Genomic DNA, 24,626 nt, shown 5'->3' with positions numbered 1-24,626 from the left:
TCAGACAGGAGAGGTCCAGACACTGGTGGGAAAGAGAGCCTGGGACGGCTCCTGGAAGGATGAAAAAAAGCGCTGTCCTCGGGATCTGTGACAGAGCGAGGCGGCGGCTGCCAGCCCTGTGCTCCTGCATCACCGTCAAGCTCCAGGAGGGAGGGCGGTGGTATTAACGTGTGAAACTGCAGCGAGAAGGAAATACTTTCTCACGCAGCTTGCAGTGGTTTTCAGTTGAAAACAGTTGAACTGTCCCACGCGGGGGCCGTGGGGCTGCGGGCGCAACACTCCGACGCCGGACACCCACACGGGTGACCGGAGCCTCCCCGTCAGCACCGGCCACGGCTGGCTCGGGGGGAAAGCAGAGACTCCCCGTTCCGTGCGGCGAGCCCGGGTGCGGGGGGAAGGGGCGGATTCCGGGAGCCGGGAGAGCAGCGAGGCGGGACAGCCCGGCCGCGGGGTCCCGGTGGGCGCCCGCCGGCCTGACGCTGCCCCTCCGCGGGTCCGGGGGGCTCCGCCGGAGGACGGGGAGGAGCCGGGCTGAGGGGGCTCCGGCAGCGCCAGCCCGCGCCGCGCCGCGTCCCCGGCGGCATGGGAGGAGAGCGGAGCGCGGCAGGGAGCCGCCCGCCGGGCCCCGGCATTGGCGGCGGCGCAGCAGCGCTGGCAGCGGCGGCGCCGGGAGCCGCGGCCGCCGAGGGGAGGGGTCCGGCTCCGTGCGGTCGCGGCGGAGCCGGCGCTGCGGCAGCGGCAGCGCGGCGGGGCGGAAGTCCTTTGTTGCAGCCGCGGCGGCAGCGGCAGCAGCAGCAGCGGCGGGAGCGGCGCGGGCACAGCTCCCCGTCGGCGGCCGCCGCCTCTCCCCGCGCCGCGGTAAGCGGGGCCCGGGGGCCGCCGCCGGGACCCGGGGAGGAGGAGGCGGGAGGCGGCCGCAGCTCCGCCGGCGGCGGGAGGTGGGAAGTGCCGAGCGGCGGCGTGGCCCGTCGCGGCCCGCCATAGTGGCGGCGGCGTTGCCAGGTAGGGGCTTTCCAGCCGCGGCCGGTCCCTGGCCGGCGGCCGGCGCGGTGACCTTGCGCCCGGCGGCCGGGCAGGGCACGGCGCGGAGCGGAGCGGCGCCGCGGGGACTGCGCGGGGGCTGAGCGGCGGCGCCGCGGCGGCGGGTCCGGCTCCGGCTCGCTCTTTCCCTCCCTCCTCGCCTCCCTCCTTCTCTCCGGGGGTCGCGGCGGGCGCGCTCCACCTGCGGGGCGGCGGGCGGGGGTCGGGGGATGCCGCGCTGGAGAGCGAAGAGCGGCCTAAGGAGGTGCAGGGGCGAGAGGCGGGGAAGGGAAGGGCACTGCGCCGCCCGCGTGGCTCCGGGGCTCGAAGTCGCGGTAAACACCTCGAGTGCCGCTATCGCGCCTGGCCCCGGCCCCCACGGTGGGTCCCGCCGCTTCTCTTCCTTTTGTCTTCACAAAATAAACGGCCCAAAACTTCGAGTGAGTTGCGGTAGTTTAGCGAAAAACGGAGCGGAGCTGCAGCCCGGGGGGAATGCTCCACCCTGCCAGGCGGGAGACTTGGGTTTCACTCAGGGCTGGCAGTGCGCTGGATCGCCGTGGAGGCGGCTGGAAGGGAAGGGGAATACTTTTGTCACATAAAAAACAAGCCCCGTACTGCTCTGGAAGCGGTGTGGAAAGTCTCGTTCTTTAAAGGACTCCTCTTTTCTTCTCGGATAGAAAGGTAGTTGAAGAGAGTAGAGGAAAGGGGACTCAACACGCTCTGAGTTTGGGGCTGCGGTTTTATTCCTCTCTCTTTTTCAGGATTTTTTGTAACTCAGTTTCTCAAGTTTACCCTGTTTCAGCTGATACAGGAGTGCCGGTTCCTCTTGACACGTAGGCGTTGGTAAATGGGTAGCATGGCTTGGATGCTGCTTAATATTTGGATGTTTACTGCCAGGTTGTCATTTGCTTGTATTATTTCCCTCGCACTTGAGTATCGCAAGGTACAGCATGCACTGCAAAACTATCCGGGGTTGCAACAGTGCGGTGTTCCGTAGGCATTTAATTACACTAAACAAACATTCCTTTAATTAAAGGTGTTTGTTTAACATTCCTCATTACAGCTCTTGGAAAAACCCACAGAGCAGCCGTGAGCAGGGGGATGCGGGCTTCTTGTTTTTACCGAATTACAAGTTAAGCTTTCATGGCGAGCGGGGGAGAGGCGTTGGGACCATATGGCCATGGGGAAAACCGGCCAAACACGAGCGGTTGCAGAGATTTTCCTAGGTAGCAGCAGCACAGCGAGTTGACAAGATTGTGGAGAGATTTTTGGATGGCTGGCCAGAAAACCTGAGGAGTAACAAGTAGCATTAGTTGCACTCTGCTGCTGTTTTGAGGTAGCAGGGAACCAGCAGGCACCCACTGCGAGGGTTGGATGCAGGTAATGAAGATGTGGGTTGGTGCTGCGTGGGAAGCTCAGAGAAGTAATAGAAGCCACTTCTTCCTAGTAGCCAGAAAGTTTTGTGTGGAATAAGATCACAGACTTAACAGATGCTTCAGCTCTGCTTGTACAAGTCTTTCCCTTCATCAGACTCAACCGCTGTTGTCACTGGCACAGGAATTAGCAGCGATTACATTGAGAGTGCTCAGGCCAAACAGGGATTTGGGTTTTTAGATGCTTTCTTACTTGAACGTGAGTGGCTGCTTCTTTCACAGATTTCTGTTCCTGCTGGTGGTGGAGAGCCCTGGAAATCCAGGATGGACAAAGCCGCAGTAGCTATTTACCTGCTGGATGGAAATAGAATAGCTGCTCAGAACTGAGATAGTGAAAGTTTCCTGATAAAAGCCCGGTGTCCTTTCTCTTAGTTGTTACAGCTGGGCCTCTTACTAGAGTTGTTCTGGCTGTCACACACATGTAGAGTGAAAAGCCATGTGTTCATTTTTCACTTTGGCCAGTGGTTCTCCAGCCGCTGGGTTATTCTGCCCTGCCTTAGCTTGGGAATGGTAAACACCATCACCCAAAGAGCTCTGCTGCGGACACAGCATGTGGGCACAAAAGCTGACATAATTTGCATGAAGACCATTTATATCCTCAAATTTGTCTGGTAATTTTTTCTTTGTGCATGCAGTGTCACTGCAAAACTCCAGAATTCACTGGCTGTGGCCTTTTCTCCCCCATATTAGACCTCTTTCATTGGATGAAGACCTTAGTAGCCTTATTTTTATTTTTAGTGTGCTGAAAGTAAAATGTGAAGCATTTAAGACCAGCAAGAGTCAAGAAAACCTGTAGTCTGATCTGTGTGTCACAAGTTACTGTGCTTCATTCATGTGCATCCAGCAACTTGTTACACCAAAGTCTGACCTGTATTTAGCCAAGGATCCTTTCCTGGAAGGCACCTGTGACTTTCATTTGAAGGTCTCAAAACGTGGTTAAACCACCAAAATGCCTCCAGAAGTTTAAAGTTGGTGTAACTTGGAGAGCCTAGATAAAAAGGCTCATCTTTCTGCTACAGAGCATAAATTGGGTGTTATAATTTTGTTCCCACTAATTGTTTCTTTTAAACATATCATTACTATGTTGCCTGAGAACTGTAAAGGTGCCAGATAAAAGATAACTGTGACTTTCTAGAGTCAACCTTTGTGGCTAGCAAGTTACTTTAAAGGACTGCATAAGGTCTCTCTCTAGGACTTTTACTCCCTAGATCTGATCTAAAGTTCTTTGAAGTTGAGATGGGGCTTTAGCACAAACTCAGTTTTCTTATTTTTTTCCTGTCAAGCTGTATTCCTTGTCTTTTGAGGAGCGTTCTTACCTAAGACCATGTAATGTTCCTTAACTAATTTTCAGTTAGCAGTTGAGAAGATTAACTTGCTAAAATTTGATGTCTGTTTCCCATTTGTGGACATGGATGCTGAGTCAGCAGAGAGCTGCTGGCTGAGCAGTGGAGAACAGGGCATCCAGGAGCTCTGACAGCTCATGTTGGGGGCTTTGGAGCATCTTCTCTTCCCCTCATTCAGATCTAGCCCAAGTGCCATGAAACGTGTTCCTGTACATTGTCCAGGAGTCTGTTTAAAATGAGTTTCAGCCATCGGGATGTGTCTGAAGATGAGTATCTGCATCATTGAAATCATTTTCCCAACTGGCATGTCTGAAAGGCAGGTGATTGGAAGGGCTGTGAGAGGAGGATAAATTATACCTTTAGTCCTTCATAGCCTGAATAATGGAGCTTAATTACATTTTCCCTGGCAGTACATGGAATTCCCATAGCTGTTCTAATTTATGAGCAAGGCTATGCTTGCAATGCAAACTGATCCATACTCACTGTTGAGATGGACAGTTGTTACCTGGCCCCAAGTTCTTCACTGTTTTTTCAGTGTTTGTGTAAACTGAGGGACCCAATTCTCTGTGGCTTCCTATTGAGTATATCTAGGTAAAAGTTGTAGCCTGTCGGCAGCTCTGTGGTCAGTGCAGTAGCTGAACACATAAACTTCTTGGGCAATGTGTGGGGAATTTATACTTGTTCTGTAGGATTTTCTGCAGCATGCCAATGCTGTCATTTTAGGAATCCAGGCTTTTTGGTAGATCTGACCCACAATGGCAAAATTAGGGGGAAGAGTTCTTGGGAACCCACACCAGGGTGGGATATGGAGAGAGACGGCGATGGGGGATTTGCTTTCTGATCCTCTTGTGCTTGCTTTTTGGATAACTGGGCGTTGTTTGCTTGAGGTTTTCCAGTCTCATTTTCTATTAGCACTAAATTCTCCACTCATTTATTACACTTTTGTCCAGCCTGTTCTTGGTTTCCAGTCACTAAGCATGTAAGCGCTATGTTTTTGCCTGCTCAGCAGTGGAAATGCTGGGTTTTGAAAACCACCTACTAATTTTAGGAGCCGAAAGGCTCCTGAATTCTGAACCTTGTGGTATGTCTGTTTTAAAGACAGAGAAGTTAGGAAAAGAACTTCACTAGTTCTTTGCTTGAGGACTTTTTTTACTTCTTTTGTTTTAAAACATCTCCGAAAACTTTGAGTGTGAGGAAATGATGGCATGGAGCTGTAGTAAATACCTGTTTTTTTCTTGTTAGCAGACTTACAAACAACATAATTGGTTAGTGTAGTAGGGCAACTTAACCTTGTTCACGGTCACATCTGAATGGTATCTAAGTGGTGCCTCAAAAAAAAAAAGTTTGGTGGCAGACAAGCTTGAATTAAAGCATGGCCATGTAAAAAGAAATACTTACTAGGGAAATAAAATGCATATGGAGACTTGGAGTTTGACTATCAGAGTGAGAATACTCAAGTCAAATACCTTTAGTTTTCATATCAGATGCTTTTCTAGCACATTATTTCAGAACACCTCTGCATCATTCAGCATTGCTTACACTGTGGCCTGTGCTGCATTCACCACACAAATCAGTCACCGCTGAAGATGGAGTTACTTGGGTTCCTTGTGGACTTGTGAGCTTGGTGCCTCCAGGATTTGGATGCTTCACAAAGTGTGCTAGTCCACTGGGCAAGTGGCGGGTGATTCTCCTCTCTTTGAAAAAGAGGATCAGAAATAATTAAAAACTTTGGATTGACAAACTCACCTGCATGGAGCTTTAATTTTCCAAGATACTTGGTGTTTAATACATACAGAGGATAGCTCTCACTGGCCTCAGTTGCCACCAGTGGTGTTTACCTATGTGAATAAATTGGACATCCAAAAAGTGCAAGCCTGGCTTATTTAAAAAAACCCAAACCAGAAAGGTTGAAATTACTTGTCCTGGCACTGACAGCACTGGGAGGATGTTCTCCAAGCAGTGTTCATTGCTGTGAGATCCTGCTTTTTGTCCCCCACCTCTCATTCACTTCACATCCTCCAAATGCTTGGCCAAATGAGCAGGGATCTTGTCTTGTGCTGCTCAGATCCAGGCCTGGACAGATCCAGAGGATGTGCTGAGTAAGGGAAATCTTGACAGGAGGGCTGGAAGAATATACTACGAAATATACATAATATATGTATATATACATAACATGTGATAGGTACATAAACAGCAGCACAATTACTCCTGCATTAATCAGCATTTCTTGTGTATACACTTAACTTTGAAACCTTGAATTTTCTGTAAAAAGACCTGTTTTCCTTCTAATACCTGCTTTTTTTTTTTCCTAAAGCAAACTTCAGAAATAGTTTGCAATACTGATCCACCCACATGAGTGATAAATGCAGATTGCTGCCATTTTAGCAATTAAAGTAACAAAATAATGATAAATTACCATTTTCTGAGAGCTTGCTCTTGTTGGGAAGGAGTTTGTCAGCAAGCCTGTCATGTTTGTTGATGGCAAAGGGATGGCAGGATTGGGAATTTGGGGTGCAGTTCCTGCTCTGAAGGCGTGAATGCTGTAATTGTTTTCCACCCATTCCCCAGAAACAGCTTGTCTGTGTTTTTTACCACTTGTGCCCCAGGCCCTGCAGCCTGGCTCTTCCCAGCTCCTTGCCCAAGTGGCTTCTTCCCTCCACTGTGTAGACCCTCACTGCACCCATTTTTAATTCCCACTGCTGCTTCCTAATCCTAGTCCCCCTCCTCTTGGCTCAGCGCTCCGCTCCTAGCCTGCCTCTCCTTTCTCTCCAGATTTCCAGAGCATTTCCATAACGTCATCCTTACATTTCCCAATCTCCCTGTGTTTTCACTACATCCCCTCCTGGCTCTGGCTCTCCCTCAGTCAGAACTGTGCATCTTCTCCATCAGCTACCAGAAGGGAAGCTGAGACCCCATGGCAAGTGGTGGTGTGGAGCAGTCCCCAGGAGGCTCTACTATCAGCTGTGACTTTGTGGAGGTGGCACATAGAATCATGGAATGCTTTGGGTTGGAAGGGATCTTTAAATGCCATCCAGTCCAATGCCCTTGCAATAAACAGAGACATCTTCAACAAAATCAGGTTGCTAAGAGCCCTGTCTGACCTGGCCTTGAGTGTTTCCAGGAATGGGGCATCCACCGCCTCTCTGGGCAACCTGTGCCAGTGTCTCAACATCCTCATAATAAAAAATTTCTTCCCTCTATCTGAATCAACTCTTTTGTAGTTTAAAACCATGGCAGAGCTCTGTGCAAAAGGGGATTTCACTGCGGAGGGCTCAGGCACCTGTATACTGAGCAGCTGCAAGAGGATGAAATGTTCTTAGCGAGGCTATAATCTGAAGTTTTAATAACTACTAACAAAAATTTTAAGTGTGAATAAACTGATAATTTGTATCTTCTCCCCCTCAAGCATATAGCTTGGCCAAATTCAGGCAGATTTTTATATTGTGACAACATATCTAAAACATAATGCTTTCTCCCACATAAAGTGTCTCTTCAAAGATTTTGGAAGAGAAGCTTTTATTTTTAATTTCTAAATGAAAAAACCAATAATCTGCATACATGAAAGCTTTTTCTTAGCCTCATTTTTGGAACCGTTTTGGCTGAGCTTTTCTATGGAGGAAGGAAAAAAAGTAATCAGTCCAAGGTTTCAGAAGGAAAGTTTTGCTGTTGCTGGTTGAAATGTGTTGAAGTTGTAAATAGCCCAGCACAGGCTCTCGTAGTGGCAAGTTACATCCAGCAGGTTAATACAGCAGCCAGAGGGAGGATGCCAGGAGTTTCATTAACATAAATAACTTCAAACACTGTTTTAGTACCTACATGTAGTACTACTGTGACAGAGGCCAAGTACATATCAAATCCAAAACCCTGCCATCCTACTCAAGCAACCTCATGCTCCACCCTTTTTTCCCTGAGTGGTGGCACTGGCAGTGGGTCATTGTTGCATGTCAGGATCCATGTGCTGAAAGCTTTGCAGGACATCATCTGTCAAAAGGAGAAATATCTTTTACCAGATTCAAAGAAGAAGACCTGGAAAAAGCGAGTTTTTGTGCTGTCACTCATTGTTCCCACCATCTGGAAACAACCCCGTCTGCAGGTGCCTGCAGACAGTTTGTGACCACCTGTTTTGTACAGGCTTGTTGCTTGTACTGCTGTTTTGCTATTGGAGGACACAATGGAGTATATCTAGTGTAAAAAAACCCACAATTAAAGAAAACATTTGCAACTTGCCACTTTATGAGGATGGGGAAGTTAACATGAGCTGTCCTGAGCCTTTTCTTGTTGTGTTGGGAGCTCACACCAAGAGGCCAGTCATGCCTTTGATGGCATCATCTCATTTTCTCATTGGTTTTCACTCCTAGAATGTGGAAGTTGAAATTAATTCTTTATCATTATGCAGCTGCTATTCTTAGTACAATAGACTGAGTTACATTTAAGCATCTAATGAATTGCCTCAAATCCAAAACACGTTACCACTTGAAAGAATATGAAGTGCACTTTTATTATTACTTGATGTCGAGAGCTTTGCTGTTTTTTCACAGAAACATCTGAAATCACCCAGTGACATAAACAATAATCAGTTTCTGTAGAAAAGATGTGAAGTTGTTTCAGAGATTGTCCTACTAAAGCCACTGCCTTGCAAGTTAGTAAAAAGACATTAAGTGAATTCCATGCAACGAGTTGCATTTCTGCAGTGGACACCACTGGGCCAAACCAGTCTGAGAATTATTATGGCAGGGTGCTCACCTGGAGTTCTGGGTGTGAAGGGTTGGGTTGAGAGGAGAGGAGCATCTACCATTCAGATGCCTGTCATCAGTGTAGTTCAACCCAAATCTCAACGTTCCTCTTTCCAGACAAGATCTTGTGCTGGTGGTGATCCATAGGAACTGCTGTGTGAGTTGGCAGTAGGGAATATTGCTGGGTGGGGTGAGCATGTTCTTTTCTCGAGAGCTTGTGAGCCTTTCTGCTGTGGCAGTCCTTTGTGGAATGAAGAACGGGGACTTAATGTTAGGTTTGCTACTTAACAAGTGAGGCAACGCCTATGACTTGCGAATTCAACACTAATTGTGGAATTCAATTTTTCTACCCACGTTTCCCCCTAGGAGATGTAAGCTGTTAGGAAAATAAGAAGAAAAGTGGAGCATTTTTGTGTGTATTGTGTTTAAATTTTGGACAGTTGAAAGAGTGGTTGCAAATCAATCCATGCATTTCACTGAGTCATAAAATGCCCTTTAGTATATGTTATTTGCTAGCCTGTACTTTATTTGTACAAACCTCTTACAATTATTTGCATTGTTTGCAGTAACCTTTCAAAATGTTAAGAATCCTCCTTACTGCTTTATGTTTTTCATTTCAGTCAGGGTGCTCTCTATACCCTCTTCTGGTTTCTCACCCCCTCAGCCTGTGCAGTTAGAACAGATTATGTGTATCAGTAAAGGCTTTCCAAAGTGAGTCATGACTAGGTTTGGATCTGGCCACATTTGTTGAAGTTTATCTTTAATCAAACGCACACCTCCTGTATGCAGTGCATTTCTTCTGGATTTTTTTTTTAACATAAACCATGATATTTTCTTCCTCTTTTCTCTTGAGGACGAGTTAGTACTTTCACATAGAGCAACCCTCAGCACTGGCAGACCTTTCTCTCTGGTCTTTGCTGAGGCTTCATTTCACCATGGCTCCACCTCTGGCTTGCTGGTTCTCTCAGTTCTCCATTGCCGAGCTTTTCTTTGTCCGGTTTCCCAGCTACGTGTTTTGGTTACATTTCAGTGCTCTGAACGAGTGGTTTTGAGAGCAGTTGGAGGCACGGCGTGCACCACTTCCTGCCTCTGCAGTCCCTGTGGCTGTCACGCAGCTTGCCTGGTCACCATCTGCAGCGGGCTCGAACGTGGGACGTGCCACCACAGCCGGGCTGCCCTCTGCTTCTGAGAAGGTGTTTGAGTTTGCAGTTCCTGGTTTGCAGGACGCCTTGCAGAGAAGGTTGAGATGATCCCTCAGCTGCCATGAAGAGCGAAATGTGGAGTAGCTTGTGTGGGTGCTCTGTTGTCTCTTAATTTCCTTTAATGGGGAGGGAAAGACCAGTTTGAGCCTGGCCTGGTTTCCAGTGTGCGTTGCATCATGTGCCCATTGGACTGACAGGTAAAAAGGCAAGTTGAGACTGAAGAGTGGTTTCTGACAGCCAGCTTACCTTGTATAGGTGTTGTCCTGGGGCCATCTTACAGAAGTCTACCCTGTGAAGTTTCTGAAGTTCTGCGTTCAGAATTCATATCTGAAAATCTTGACTGTAAGACTTTGAGATATATTTGCTAATTTATATTCTAGCAGGGTAGCTCTGATTGACGTGTATGCTGGTTGTGTTTTTTAGTTTACTAGTCTTGTAAGCCTAGCGGTGAGCACATGGAATTATGGATGTTTTCACTGGCATCAATATTTGTAAGTAGTTAGCAGCAGAGATCTCCAGACAGGAAGCTGTACCGCAGACTGGCAGAATAGGAAGATCTAGAGAGCAAAGAGATGGCAGTTCCTCCCTACATTTAAGTAGGCTTTGGGTTTTGTACTCGTGATTTAACAGATACCTTTTTCTTTATGCAGGGCTGTAATCGAAGTACAAGATGGCAAAAACCAGCCATAGCAACTATGTCCTTCAGCAGCTAAACAAGCAAAGAGAGTGGGGCTTTCTGTGCGACTGCTGCATCGCTATCGATGATATTTATTTTCAAGCACATAAAGCAGTCCTTGCTGCCTGCAGCGCCTATTTTAGGATGTTTTTTATGAACCATCAAAACACTACAGCCCAGCTGAATCTAAGCAACATGAAGATTAGCGCTGAATGCTTTGATCTTATTTTACAGTTCATGTATTTAGGAAAAATTATGACAGCCCCTGCCAATTTTGAGCAATTTAAAGTGGCCATGAACTATTTACAGCTATATAATGTACCTGAGTGTCTAGAAGATATACAGGATACAGACTCATCTAGTTTAAAATGTTCATCTCCTGCTTCTAGCACCCAGACTAGTAAAATGATATTTGGTGTGAGAATGTATGAAGACGCACTTGCTAGAAATGGCAGTGAAGCAAACAGGTGGGGCATGGAGCCGCCAAGTTCAACGGTAAATACATCCCATAACAAAGAGCCTGACGAAGAAGCTTTGCAGCTCAACAGCTTCCCTGAGCAACTGTTTGATGTCTGCAAAAAAAGCACCACGTCCAAATTCTCTCACACGAAAGAGCGCGTGTCACACTCGCGCCGGTTTGGAAGGAGCTTCACCTGCGACAGCTGCGGGTTTAGTTTTAGCTGTGAAAAGCTACTGGATGAGCATGTGTTAACATGCACCAACAGGCATTCCTACCAAAGTGCCAGGTACTACAGTGCTGAGAAAATGGACTTTAGTGAAAAGAACTCTACTTCTAAAATGATCTCCACACAAACAGAAAAATACAAGGGGGACTCAAGCCATGCTGTGGACGATTCTTCATCTCCCGTGTCAAACATCACGAGCAGAAAAAGCAGCACAGTTGCCTCTGAGACATCAGGTGAAGAAGGAAGTAGAGCCTCTGAGAGGAAGAGGATTATCATCAAGGTGGAGCCAGAGGACAATCCTACAGATGAGCTGAAGGATTTTAATATTATTAAGGTGGCAGATAAAGACTGCAATGAGTCTTCTGACAATGATGACCTGGATGATGAACAGGAAGAGCCGCTTTACAGATACTACGTCGAGGAAGAGATGAGAGAGAAGAGAAATGCTCGGAAGACTCTAAAACCTCGTTTATCCATGGATGAGGATGAAAGAAAGTGTTTGAAAAGTCCACGGCACCTTAACAGCAAGGCTTCTTCAGTGCAGGAAGATGTGGAGAATGCTCCCTGTGAACTTTGTGGGCTAACAATCACTGAGGAAGATTTGTCCTCTCATTATTTATCCAAACACATAGAAAATATATGTGCCTGTGGCAAGTGTGGTCAAATACTGGTGAAAGGCAAGCAGCTACAGGATCATGCCCAGACCTGTGGAGAACCCCAGGATCTGACCATGAATGGGATCAGAAATTCTGAGGAGAAAATGGACTTGGAAGAGAACCCCGAGGAGCAGTCAGAAATAAGGGACATGATGTTTGCCGAGATGCTAGAGGACTTCAGGGACAGTCACTTCCAAATGAACAGCCTTCAGAAAAACCAGTTATACAAGCATTCTGCCTGTCCTTTCCGATGCCCTAATTGCGGCCAGCGTTTTGATACTGAAAACCTAGTGGTTGAACATATGTCAAACTGCCTGGAGCAAGATCTGTTCAAGAACTCCATGTTGGAAGAGAATGAGAGGGATCACAGACGTAAGCATTTCTGCAACCTTTGCGGGAAAGGATTTTATCAGCGTTGCCACTTGCGGGAACACTATACCGTTCATACCAAGGAAAAACAGTTTGTTTGTCAGACATGTGGGAAGCAGTTCTTAAGAGAGCGCCAGTTGCGGCTCCACAATGATATGCACAAAGGCATGGCCAGGTATGTCTGTTCCATTTGTGATCAAGGAAACTTCCGAAAACATGACCATGTACGGCATATGATATCTCACTTATCAGCTGGAGAGACTATATGCCAGGTCTGCTTTCAGATATTCCCAAATAATGAGCAACTGGAGCAGCACAGGGATGTTCATCTGTATACATGTGGAGTATGTGGAGCAAAATTTAATTTGAGGAAAGATATGAGATCTCACTATAATGCCAAGCATTTGAAAAGAACATAAGCATAAACATACTGTTAAAGCATTAAGTTGGCAGCAGAGAGAACACCAAAGCAAAGCATAAGTATAGTAAAAAAATTTGAAAAGGAAAAAAAAAAATTTGAAAATAAGTCTCTTTTTTATTATTTTTTTAAGACCCTCCTAACCATAGGTGTCTATCTAGGCTCATTAAGTATAAAGCTTTGAAAAGCATAATGTGTTTAATTATTACATTTTCACTGTTTCCTAATACCAGTTTCTGTTCTTAATTTTATTGTTTTACTACGTAGATATACAAATCATTATTTTTAAACTGTAGATTAAAAGCACAATGTTACCCCTTCACTGACTGCTATTAAACAGTTCTCGGATCCATGTCCGTAAGATGAGTGCTTTAATATTTCCATGTGTTGTTTCTTCATGTGAAAATTCTAGATTCCAGCGATTAATGTGCAAGAGCATAATTGTTCATAATCCCCAAATTAATTTTTGAAATGAAAAAAAAAAAAAAAAAGAAAAAAACCAGACCCCAAACCAGCAATGCCAAGAAATAATCCTTTGGTCCTCTGACTCTGCTGCAGGGGCAGAGCTGGCTGTCCTGGTTCCCTGCTTCTTGGCTTTGTTGGAAGGTGCATCCCAGGGGTGTGAGCACATAGGCTCAGTTAAACCTCACAGGCTCGGGCTGGTATGCACAAGGGGGAAGGGACTTAATGACTGTCGGGATAACTGAGGGGTTCCAGCACAGTGGTCATTTTCCAGATGGGAAGTCCTAGCAGAACTGTACAACTGATGTTGGCCTTTCTTTCACTGTCTGTACCTCTGTGGGTATATTTAACTTGCTTATCCTAACATACAAGGGAGGAGTGGCTGTGGTGGGTTGCTAGGAATGCAGCATGGCCATGTGCACTGAAGACTGCTTTTTCACCCTAGCTGGGAACTGTGCCTTGCTGCTTGTGTTGGAAAGTTAAAAGCAGGATGGGTGTGAAGATAGTCCCATTGCTTGGGACCTTAGGGTTTTTTTGTTTCTTGTTTTCATGACACTTTATGAATGTTCTGTTTTTCAACAAGAATATAACAAGAAAAGACTGCAGAGTTTGCTTAATAAATGTAAAGATACTTTATGCCTTTTAAGATTCCTTTCTGATTCTAGCAGAGCCCTAATCTATGCAGCTTGTCTCTTAATTTAATTGAATTTAAAAATCTTACTAAGTACCAGCTGACACCAATTCAGTGAGGCACTTTGGCCTTTGAGAGAGCAACTGGCTTTGACTCTTAGGCACCAGCTGTCTAAACGTTTGTTAAGTGTGTGATTTGTGATGGGGTGGAGGAAAGGATCCTAATACGTAATCGTGGAAAAAACAATTAAAAAATAAAACCTAGTTGTACTTTCTCCCAGCAGATCTCACTTTATCAAAGAGGGTGGTAAATGCTATTTCCCACTGAGCTGTGGAGGGAGGAAAGTAATTTAGATCAGCAATTAAGGCAGTTGGATTAGATGATCATTGCAGGTCCCTTCCAACTGAAATATTCTATCACCTCATGTGCCAGTGGTGGGGTTGAGAATATGAGCCAGGAGCTGACGGTCTAGTCCAGGGCTTTCACGTGCTTGTTTCTGTCAGAGTTGAGTTTCATTCCTTGTTTCTTGGGGATTGTGAGGGGTATCAAGTTTTAATTTTAGACTATTCAGAGACGTGAATACAATTCAGAATCCCCACTTTAACTGTTAAAATTAGTGTGAGTTGCCTTGCATTTATTCAGTTTTAAATGTGCATTAGGATTTCTCTTGGTCGGCAGACATGTGCATTTCTGCAGTGATGGAGAAGGCTCCCCCACCAGCCCTTGGTCCTGAGCCAGCAGCTGCTCCAAGGCACCAACTGCTTTGGGTGCAGTTTAGTGGGCTTTTAGTGTTTTGCTTACCTGCTCAGTCCTTTGTTTTCCTGTATGATGCTGAAGCCAGCCGAGTCCTCAATAGCACTGGGGCCAAAAGTGCACAGGCATGCATACACTCCAGCACTCCAGAGCTGGGGGGTTCATACACTGCACACAGTGACTCTCTGGCATGCAGGTTATCTCTCACAGTATCAGCTGGATTGGGAAAAGCAGTCAAGGGAAGTGAAGGAGAACTGGAAAGCACTGGGGCAGCTGGCAGGTGGGTCTTGTGGCATTGGAGGAGTGGGAAGACTGAGTGGGAGAAGAGATCCTGAGTGTGAGGGAGTGGCAAAGGCAGGCAGGCAGGATTAGAGCAATGCAGTGGGAAGCAAATCCCAAAGGTGGCGTGGAGCGGGTGGCTGGAGGAGTGGATAAAATGTCCCGCCTGCGAGACCAGGGTGAGGATGACTCAGCTTGGCTGGGGAGCTGTGGGCCTGAGCCATGAGCTCACGAACGCGGGTTGCGTACCAAGCACGGCCGGCCCCGCTGCCCACAGCTCTGCAGGGGCACAGCACAGCCCAGATTAAAGACCTTGTTGAAAAGCAGGAGGTGACCTCTGCGATGTAAGGGATCAGTCCTGAATTCAATGAAGGGCTAGGGGTGATTTATGGAGCCTCCTGCTCAGGATCAGGAGCCCTTGTTTACAGCCTATTGGTCTGAACTTGACCTAAACATGCTTCTTAAAAAATTTGACTTTCTAGTGTAAGTAGACCTGCCAACTACAGAAGTTAAATGGAGAAAATGGGAATGATGGTATTTACATGTATTATCTAAGTTTATAAACACCCTGAGTACCTCTGTTTTTCAGTTATAAGATGTGTTGTAGTAGCCTTTCAAAGTAAAGTTTGTTAAACCTTTCCAACTGAACTTGAATTGATGTTTTTTCCTGTTCTAGTGGAACAAAACCCAGTGCCTTGGAGTTCACACGTATTAAAGTCCATGCTAAGGCTCACAAAGAGCCTGAATTGCACTGCAGGGAAGCTTAAGAGTGGATCTATTTACATGTAGGCAGAGAAAATCAGAATGACTGAAGTAGCCTGAGCAGTGATCAAGGGGAGTATAGGAGAACATAAACAAGTCAGCCTGGCTTGCAAGTAGATGGGTATTTACATAGATGAGTATTTAAGGTGACATGTAAAAGTGTGCAGGGGAACAGCATGGGACTGTTAGGGAAAAGGCCTGGAGTGACAGGAGGAATTTGGCTGCTGTGAAAGGGGAGAAGGTCTGGGTGCTGAGGCAGCCTGGGGCTGGCTGCTCCTGAATGTTCTCCTCAGAATGGGACAACATCTGCAGGAGAGTGAAATAATGGTGTTTCAGTGGTCCTACCATGACAAAAATGATTTAATGTGGAGACAGAACAAAAGCAGACATGAAAAAAAATCAACATCAGTTATCCTGTAAGTTTTGCTGTTACTTGAAAGATAGTGAACGGGAAGCAAAAATATTTTATTTAAGAGTTCTTTTCCTCTAATTTATACTTTCCTGTTGCCATAACATTGTTCCTTTGAATCTCCTTAGTGAATGTTAGCATGTAAAAGCACTTAAGGATCTTTAAAACTGGAGGTGCAAGCATTGCACAAGGCGTAGCCAGAAAGAAAAAGATTTGCTGGATGCCCTAAGTTATATTTTTAAGTGATTTGCTATTCTTATTTTTGGAGGACCTCTCTGTGTTCTGTTGTTTTTCTCATTTTGGCAGTGCTATGGGCCGCAATCCTAAGAATTTCTAAGTGGCTAGTCTAGCTCTTAGCTTTCAAGATTTACTGGAAGTTTTAAAAAGAGGGAATTCATGAAAACACCCGGTATGAGCTTTAAAATATCACAAAAGCTGTTGAGCTTATTTTTCAGTATCAGAGGAGATGTTTAAAATGTTAATGTATATATATACTTGTAAATGCTTCCTGCTGACTTGTTAGTTCAAAGAGTATTTACATTTGTGTATAATGTTATTTGTAGCCAACAGGTCTGTGGAGAAATCTTGATTTCAATAAATAGACTATCATGGAATTCTAAGAATTTATGCTTTAATTAGGGGACTTCTCTATTTAATATTTTCAGTTGATGTAAAACATATAATTCAGCATATTTTTTATTCAAAGCTGAAGGCAGAAAATATATTGCCCTGGCAAATATATTAAAAATACATTGTTATAAAAGTGAATAGTTTGACTACACGATTGTATTTGAATATTCTAGTGCTAAACCATCAAGAGTCTTGGAGCTATTGGTGAGGACACGAATTTGCTCCTGGAGGCAATGCCACCTTGAGCCCTGGCAGCCCTTTACTTCTCCCCATTAGTTTCAGCTCTCCTCTCCCCTGTGTGCCACCCTTTCCATTGTCAAAAAGCACGTATCTACGTAGCTTCACAATGAACTGAATCAAGCAGCGGGCTTTTTTCTATTCCCTGTGGGGCTGGTTTTTGGCTGGATCAGTTCCCCGCTGTGCTTCCCTCTCCATCTCTGTGTCAGATCTTGTGCAAGCACAATAGAAGGGGTGGCACAAGGGGAGGAATGAGTAGCTTGGAGGGGGCTTGTTCGCTTAAACGAGCTGCACCAGTACTCAGAGCATGTCCCAAATTTAACTCGGTCTCTGTCTCCCCCAAGCATCCTCGGGGAAGCTGAACTCTTCACATTCATCTTCTATTTCCTGATAAGGAAAAAGGCAGCCCAACCTCTTACAAATGAGACACATCTCTGCTATCTGCCCTCTTTGTGAGAACTGGAAACCTTCCTGCGTTCAGCTCATCCCACAAATATGCTCTGGAGCTTTCTTAGTGTTTCTTGAAGCAGACTGGGTAGTGCTCCGTGCCACTGGGTTTGTGTGGTTGGCCTGGCCCGAGGCCAGGAATGAGCTGGGCCCCTTGTCTGGCCAAACACCAGGAATGGCTCCCACCTTCCTCTGGCCTTCCTGCCCTCCAGCTGTGGGCCCAGATGCAGCTGTGGAGCTCCTCTGTTGCCCTGTGCCCCTCACTGCTTTTCACAGTAAGAGGAGACAGTCGTCTCATTTTTGGTCTAATGCTGAAAGCTCAGGGTAATTCCGTGTGTAAGTTTAGCTGATGCTGGCAGTATCTGTTACTATCCCTGTGTACTTCTGACTTTTAAGTGCTTCTCAGTCTCAGAGAGTTAAAAATCAAATCTTCTGACTTCCCTAATTCTCAGCTGGTTTGATGCTTGTCGCAGACTTAAAGACCTACAAGATGAAGCATGACTAATTTGACTTCATAAAGTCTGCTGAAGGCTAGAAATTAGGAACATGTTTTCAAAAGCTGACATTTCTGTAGTTCTCAGCTATAAACCAGTTTTCTGTATTTTCTTCCAGCTTCCAAAAAACTCCTAAAATGTTGCTGTGCAGTGTATTCTTGAGACGTGTGAGTAGGCTGAGATTTTGTAGGGGAAAGATGCCAAAAATCAGGACACATTTTATAAATTAAGTGTCTTTTGCTACTTTTACAGCCACTTCCACAATTCTGGAATTAATTGTGATTTGATTTTTTTAATGCAGAAAGACAAACCTTAATTTGTAACAGGGCAGCAGAGCTCATGACTCAGGAATCACTTCATCATGACTATAAATATTCGGCCCTGAAACAAACAGCCCATGTTCCTTTTCATGTACTTGAATGACCAGTGCCAACTTCATAGGAGAAATGCTATCAGATCTTTATATTTGGGTTATTTTTGCCCTCAAATATCTTACAGGGTGGGGATTTTTAAATTAATTTAAGACATAAGAAAACCATGTTGTGCATCATGCTTTTAGAGAAACTGCTTTCAGTAATTCACGCCGATTCCCCATGTAAGAGTGTTGGAAATCTGTTTTTAAAGTTTCATATTAATGTATTAAAAGGAATATAACAGAATTGTGAAATGAGAAATCCTCAGATAGTCCAAGGCCAGGCTTTGACTGTTTCTTTTGTGTAGCCAGCATGGCACACCTCACCCCACCAACCCTGAGGTTCAGACGTGGTCAGGATCTTTGATTCTCTTGCGAGAAAATGAAAAGGTTTAATCCTTTCCTGTGCCTTCTGGCATACTAAAAACCAGAGTAAATCTTCCTGCAGCTACAACCACAAAAACAATGCTGCATCTAGAATTTCCGGTGGGAGAAAAAAAAAGAAATAGTTCAAGAACTTCCCTCTCTGACAAAGTCCTGCTGCGTTTATTGTTTTCACTCAAACTCAAGTGTGATTTGCATCAGTGAGATTTTGGGGTGTACTTTTGTTTGCAAATAAGACGTGATTTCAGATAAATATATCTTGTAGTTCTGTAGACATCCCTGACAGGGAATGAGAGCATCCTTTACAGGCCTCTGAATCCTGGAAGCTGTGTAGATTATAGGAAATCCACTGGAAATCGGGACTGTTGTAAATCCTTGGTTTCTCAACTTGTCTGTCAGGCAAAGTGCCACCAGTGTCAGCAATTGCCAAGGTCTCTGCAGCAGCCGCGATGCCAACACAAAAGATACAAAAATCAGTCTTTCCCCCTCTCTTCTCCCCCATCTCCCCTGATGACAAGGTTACTATTTTAAAAACACATCCTTTTGGCTCTTCTATTTGCCTTCTGTTTTAGAAATGGGAAGATTTGCTTTCTTCCTGTTTTAAAGCAATGACTAGGGCTAAGAAGTTGCCTTTTTTAATAGTTCTCACATGTTCAGTTGAACTACACACCTCAGTAATACCTGTTCTCTCCTTTTTAGGTAACCATCCCACTGCGGGTGGTCACCAGAGGGACTTCTGCTTCTGACTCCCCAGAAAATGAATGGGAGAAATAACATACTGTCCTTCTCTCCATGGCAAAAGCCCCAAAGAGCATGAAAGTTTGTGGAAATGCAGATAAGCTGGCTAAAAATAGAGTTTGCTGAATACCATAAATTGCTTTTGGTTTTGGCAGCAGATACACCAGACTTCTGGTATCAGTTACGCTCCTCTTACACAAGTTGTTGTTAGGGCTTTTATTTAGGATGCTAAAGGTGGTGCCCTGGTTTCTTCCCTGCCTGTGGGTTTCCTACTGGTACCTACCTGTACAGAGTCCCAGCTTCCAAACTACTGAGGTTCTGGTTTCTAGCTATTGGTTACTGAATTACTTACGCAAATCAGAAACGTTTTAAGAGACAAAATCTAAAGTATCCCTCCTTTGGGAAAAGGATAGATACAGTAATATTGTAGGAAGAGGAAATACAGGGTCGGATCTGGTGAAACTGATGAAGAAATTATCCCACAGCTCAGGAGAGAGCTCAGATGTCTGAACTACATTGTTATCAGGTGGATTTAGTAGAAGTTGTGTACACTTACATATGCTGTAAAATATGACACTTAATAGTCTGCATGCCTGGAAGTCTGAGGGTTAGCCCCACCTAGTCTGCTTTCAGACAGATTGTGTTTCACTTAGATTTTACTGGCCATTGCTGACATGGTCAGTTCTGCCAGAAAAGACAGAGGTCCTTATGCAGAGTAACTTAAAAACTGGCAAATAACTCAGTCAAGACACGAGAGATTTTACAGTAATTGTTACAGTTCTTTCAGTTTTAGTTTGCTGTGCAAAGAGTTAAGTAGTTCAAAGGCAGTTTCCTTTGGAGAATGTTTATTTGATCAAGTTCAGTGTGGCTTAGACCCCAAATAGCAATACCAGCTTCAAACAGAGCACTCCTATGAGAGAAGGAATAGCCTGTGGCCTTCCAGACCTCACAAGCTATGTTGGTTTGTTACACAGAGTCAAAACAAAGATGTGCCTTAGAACAGATATACATTAACTCAATGTATTTCACACACCACATCTTTTTTCTCCTATCTGCTTCTCTCCCTGGTCCTTTGGGCTGTGACAAAATCACTGAGATCCTGGATGAACTACAGACTCCTCAGTGAAAAGCATATATGATGTGATTGGACCATCCAAGCTACTTAAATTGTTAGAGAACATTAGAGGAGCTACTGCTCCTGTTTACTAAGTCTGAAGTATCCTTTGGATTTTGGAACAGTGCTTATCTTTGCTTCTTGGTTCCCTTTACATTGCAGGAAGCAGGGTGAGGAAGAACCCAGTGGGTGCTTCTCTTAGATGGAGCCTGGAAGATCAGTCTGAGGGGTCTTGTTGTTTTGTTTTTTCAGGTCCTCAGCTGGCTGAATCTTCAGACTTCTAATAAATGCACTAGGCCTTATACAAGCATTATTAATGCATGATGAGATACACCAAGTGCAGCCACTGAACATAAGAGTGGAACCCATGCAGATGCTGTTAGCACAGGAACCTGATATCGGGCCAAATCTGGAGAGTTATCTTTGATCTGTCTCCAGATCCTCCTTTTATTTGTAAACATCCAGCTAATCACAGACTTCCTCTGACTTTGATGAAGTGGAAGGAGCCGCATCCTCTGTAACCTCCGGGAAGGGCTGGAATTCTGCAGACGCTCAGAATGCGGGGATGGGGGTTCCGGCGCCATCTCGTGGCATCCCAGGGCTGGAATGCTTCAGTTTGCCGGGAAGAGGGTGAAGCAGATCCTCCCGGCAGCTGTGCATCCCCAAACAGCTCCTGTGCTTCGGGAAGCTGGGCGATTTTAAGGTCTGCGAGGAGGGCACAACGTTTTATCGCTAATCTCCCTTCCTGTGGGCTACAGGCTCTCGGCAATGTCAGGAACTCTGTGTGTGCTACACCCCACCCCACCACAGTTGGCACTGATTAGCAGCGTTTCTGCTGTCTCATCGGAAAAATGTGATTTAATACTCACAGGCAGCCCACCTTCCCGCACTCAGAGGTGGTCCCACACAGCACAGCCGATGTATTTGAGGGTGGTGGTGGAATGGAGCTCAGTCGAGTGTGTGAGTTGTGTATGATCTGCAAATGAGAGAGATCTTGGACTGCAAAGTGCAGGCCAGCATGGTAATGAACAGCAATGTTAAACACTGATGTTGCCTAGGGAAAAACAGTGCTCACAGGCTTACTGTAGTTAGAACAGCTTTTTTTCTTCTTTGTTAATTTCCAAAAAAAGGAAAAAAGGTACTTCCTGACCTCTGAGCTAGTCATGTAAGAGTTACTTTGCAATAACAGCACCAGTCCAGTGAATTCCCCTCCAAGATTTTATGAATGTGTTAGGCAGACACATGGCCCTGCTGCCAGAACCAGCAGTACTTTGAAGGTAGCACTTTGCCCACTTCCCCGGTTCATATTGCCCTCATGGCAGAAAAGAAAAGCCTTTTTGCCCACCATAAGTATGTGACATGGCACAGAGGGCAGGTAAAATACCAGACAAGCCTGGGCCTGGCACATGCAGTGAGTGAGGGCCTGGCCAAGGTGCACACCGAGGTGTGGAGCATTACTCGAGGCTTTCCTCTCAGAGGTGTGCCAGGAAATTCAGCCCTGAGCTGGCCTTGAGGATGCTCTGGCAGGTAAGTAATGCAAAGAGCTGCTAAACCTGGTGTCATGTGCAGCTTCTGCAGTGTAGACACAACCACTTGTGGCAGCCAGGGCTGCCACAGTCGCATAGAAACACCGAGTGTAAATTATCCAGAAGCGGCACAATCATATGAGTTAAGTTACTAGTTAACTCAACAATCCAAGGTGCAAAAATATACTTTGTACAATGTGATTTACACATTCAAAGAAAGAAGTCAAGTGTACCAAAAAAACCCCAACAACCCTGAATATTGTCCTCAAAAGTTACATCCATGCATTTCCAATTTCTTGATTGTTCGTATTGGGCACAAAGCTGCTCATATTTGTCATGAATTAGTGTGGTTGAAAGAGACTTACAGAAATTGTAAATATTTATATAATTTATCTGCATTTAACCTAAAATAAGAATGTGGGGTGTGTGTGGGTGTGTGTGTCAAGTAAATACGTAAGTTACCTCTTAGTTAGGCAAGATAAAAAAACCCACAACCAAAAATAGAGTCAAATATGAAGCAGTAAGAAGTATTCCAGAGTGGAGGTGTTCCAAGCTATGAGTGGCTGAGGGGAAATAATACTCGTGCAATTTTTTGAGCATCCACTAAGCCAAGCCATAAGCCACTGCTGGAAAGTAACACATACAGTATGAAAAATAACTTCTGGGAGGTTTGGGAAGTGAAGTCTTTTCTTCAGCAAATCTGTAGCTGTTTTGAAAACAGAAGGCAAAGGAAAAAGAAGCAAAAGTTTCTGAAACAAGATGACAACATTGTTTAAGGTTGTGTTCTGGTGGGCTAGGGGTTGAAGGAAATGTATGGCTTTTAAAAAGAGTTCCTGACTGTGGTGGGTGCTCTGAATATAACTGAAGGATGGGTATTTAGAGCAAAACCACACATGGTGAGGTGGGAGGGACCACATCATGCTAGCAAATACAGTACTGCAGTGCGGGCTTCTGACTTTTAATATTTTTCTTGCATTTCTTTTCTGCATGGCAGTAGTGAAATAGGGACTTCTAAGCTTCTGAACAACTGAGAGAACCAGATTTGGAGAAGACATGAGGAAGAACTGGTCGGCAAAAGATTTCATAAAAACTCAGAACCTCGTGTGCCAGATCTGACTTGGCACCACCTTTGCTTTTTTGACATACTGCAGCAGTCGCAAAAGGCACCAAAGCAGTCAAATTAGAACATGCAGTAAAAGTTGTTTTGGACTCTTCTATGTATTATAAATCTTACTTCCTTGTGACTATTACTTACACCTGTAAAAAACAAATTTGAAGTCTTTCATGGAGCAGACAGCCAAAAGAGGCAGATGCCAGGTGTTAAGGGCTGCACTGAAATGAATTTACAGAATTTCTATTCACACGCTGGAGTGCTCCTTTTCTGAAACAAGGCTTCTTAGAGTTGCTGTCAAAAACTGTTTAGATTTTTTTAGTTCAAACATTACAAGTGTATACTCATGTACAATGCTAAACTATCAAGTATTTAAAAAGAAAAAAAGAAAAAGGGGTGAAAAAAAAAACTTAAAAACTGAGGACAGAGGGTCCCTGAGGAAGGACAGGATGGTGAGAGAGATCCAGCTGACTTGATTTCCCCTGCTGCCATGATCATCATTTGCAAGCTGAAGAGGACCTTCCATGGAGCACAGTGCTTGCATGTGGAGAGTAAAGAAATGGTGCTCTGGTCTTATAAAAAGAATCATGAAAATTTTTTACCAACAAGGAGATGAGTAAATGTGAAATAATCTTCACAGGGCACAGGGTGCACCTTTTTCTGGAGCTAAGCCTTGCAAAAGCTTGAAGAAGAGAATCAGGCGTTCATGTTCAGATTTGAACATTTTAGGAATACTAATGTTTCCAGCTAAATTAATGGGAGGGAAAAAACCCTAACCAAAAACCCAATAAGGCAGTAAATGTTCCAAATTAGGGCAAGCATGAATTATAAAAATATTAATTTCTTTTGCTTCCCTCAGACAACAGTGGATCTATTTAAGACATGTAAGCAGACTAAACATGCTGATTATATTCTGCTGTAGTTACGCATCTTACTAATTCTACTCATGATTATAAAAGGATGTTTCATTGTTCACTATAACTGTTATCTCAAGAAGAGTCTGTCTATAATTTTATTTATAATTGGCATCATTTTCATTACTGTTGTTACAAAGTGTGTACAATATTGTCTGTATTGCAGCTTGTATAGGGCATGTGTCTGTGCTTGCTTTACTCTTTTTGAGTTTATAAAGTTGCTATACAAATGCAAGAAAAGATGTTCAGATATTTTTGAATGTGGTTGCTTAATCTAATTACATAGCCCCCAATGTTTCAGCATACAGATGTTGAAGGAATCAGCTCTATTAACACATAACACCTTAAACATTAATGTAGGTATTTTAAAAGCCTTCAGTGCAGCACTGAAATGCTGACACTTCAGTCCCAGGAGCAGAGGGGAGGATGGTGAATATCTGGGCAAAGCTGGATACCACTGGGGACTCTGCAGGGAGAAGGCACAATATAGCTGGGATATCTAATAGTAAATGGGATGTCCTTTCTATAGAAAACATGAAGGACCTTCAGAGTAGACTACCACAAAGTAGACCACCACAAAGAGGAGAGAAGGGAATCCATTTATAGCATTGCCTTCAACAGTATACAAAGTGTAGGACATCTAGAACAGGCTGTGACTGTTCTGTAACTTAGCAATTACTTCTAGTCTATGTAGAGTATCAGTAAAGACATTCCAGGTTAGTTATCATCATCTTTAAAGCTTATTCTGTGCTTTGCGACAGTATCTTTAATAAAAAACTCTTACAAA

The 24,626-nt window shown here is 44.6% G+C and overlaps 1 protein-coding gene across 3 annotated transcripts; it reads left to right on the top strand.

Annotated features, from left to right (window-relative positions):
- Positions 1 to 441: 441 nt before the first annotated feature.
- On the top strand, positions 442 to 24,626 carry ZBTB1 (zinc finger and BTB domain containing 1). Of its 3 annotated transcripts, XM_082283593.1 has the most exons (3): positions 443 to 858; positions 10,382 to 12,293; positions 22,809 to 24,626. In XM_082283593.1, exons 2-3 carry the CDS (start codon positions 10,402 to 10,404, stop codon positions 22,843 to 22,845), a joined length of 1,929 nt encoding a protein of 642 aa, XP_082139719.1. In that variant the 5' UTR covers positions 443 to 858; positions 10,382 to 10,401; the 3' UTR covers positions 22,846 to 24,626. The 3 variants fall into 3 exon arrangements, with proteins under 3 accessions (XP_082139717.1, XP_082139719.1, XP_082139718.1); XM_082283591.1 differs by lacking the exon at positions 22,809 to 24,626 and having other exon boundaries at positions 442 to 858; positions 10,382 to 13,642; XM_082283592.1 differs by lacking the exons at positions 443 to 858; positions 22,809 to 24,626 and adding an exon at positions 887 to 1,002 and having other exon boundaries at positions 10,382 to 13,642.

Source organism: Coloeus monedula (assembly GCF_965178545.1).
Source record: "Coloeus monedula genome assembly, chromosome: 6".
Lineage (NCBI taxonomy): Eukaryota > Metazoa > Chordata > Aves > Passeriformes > Corvidae > Coloeus > Coloeus monedula.
Note: the sequence above shows the minus strand (reverse complement) of the source record. Positions and strands in the feature narration are given on the sequence as shown.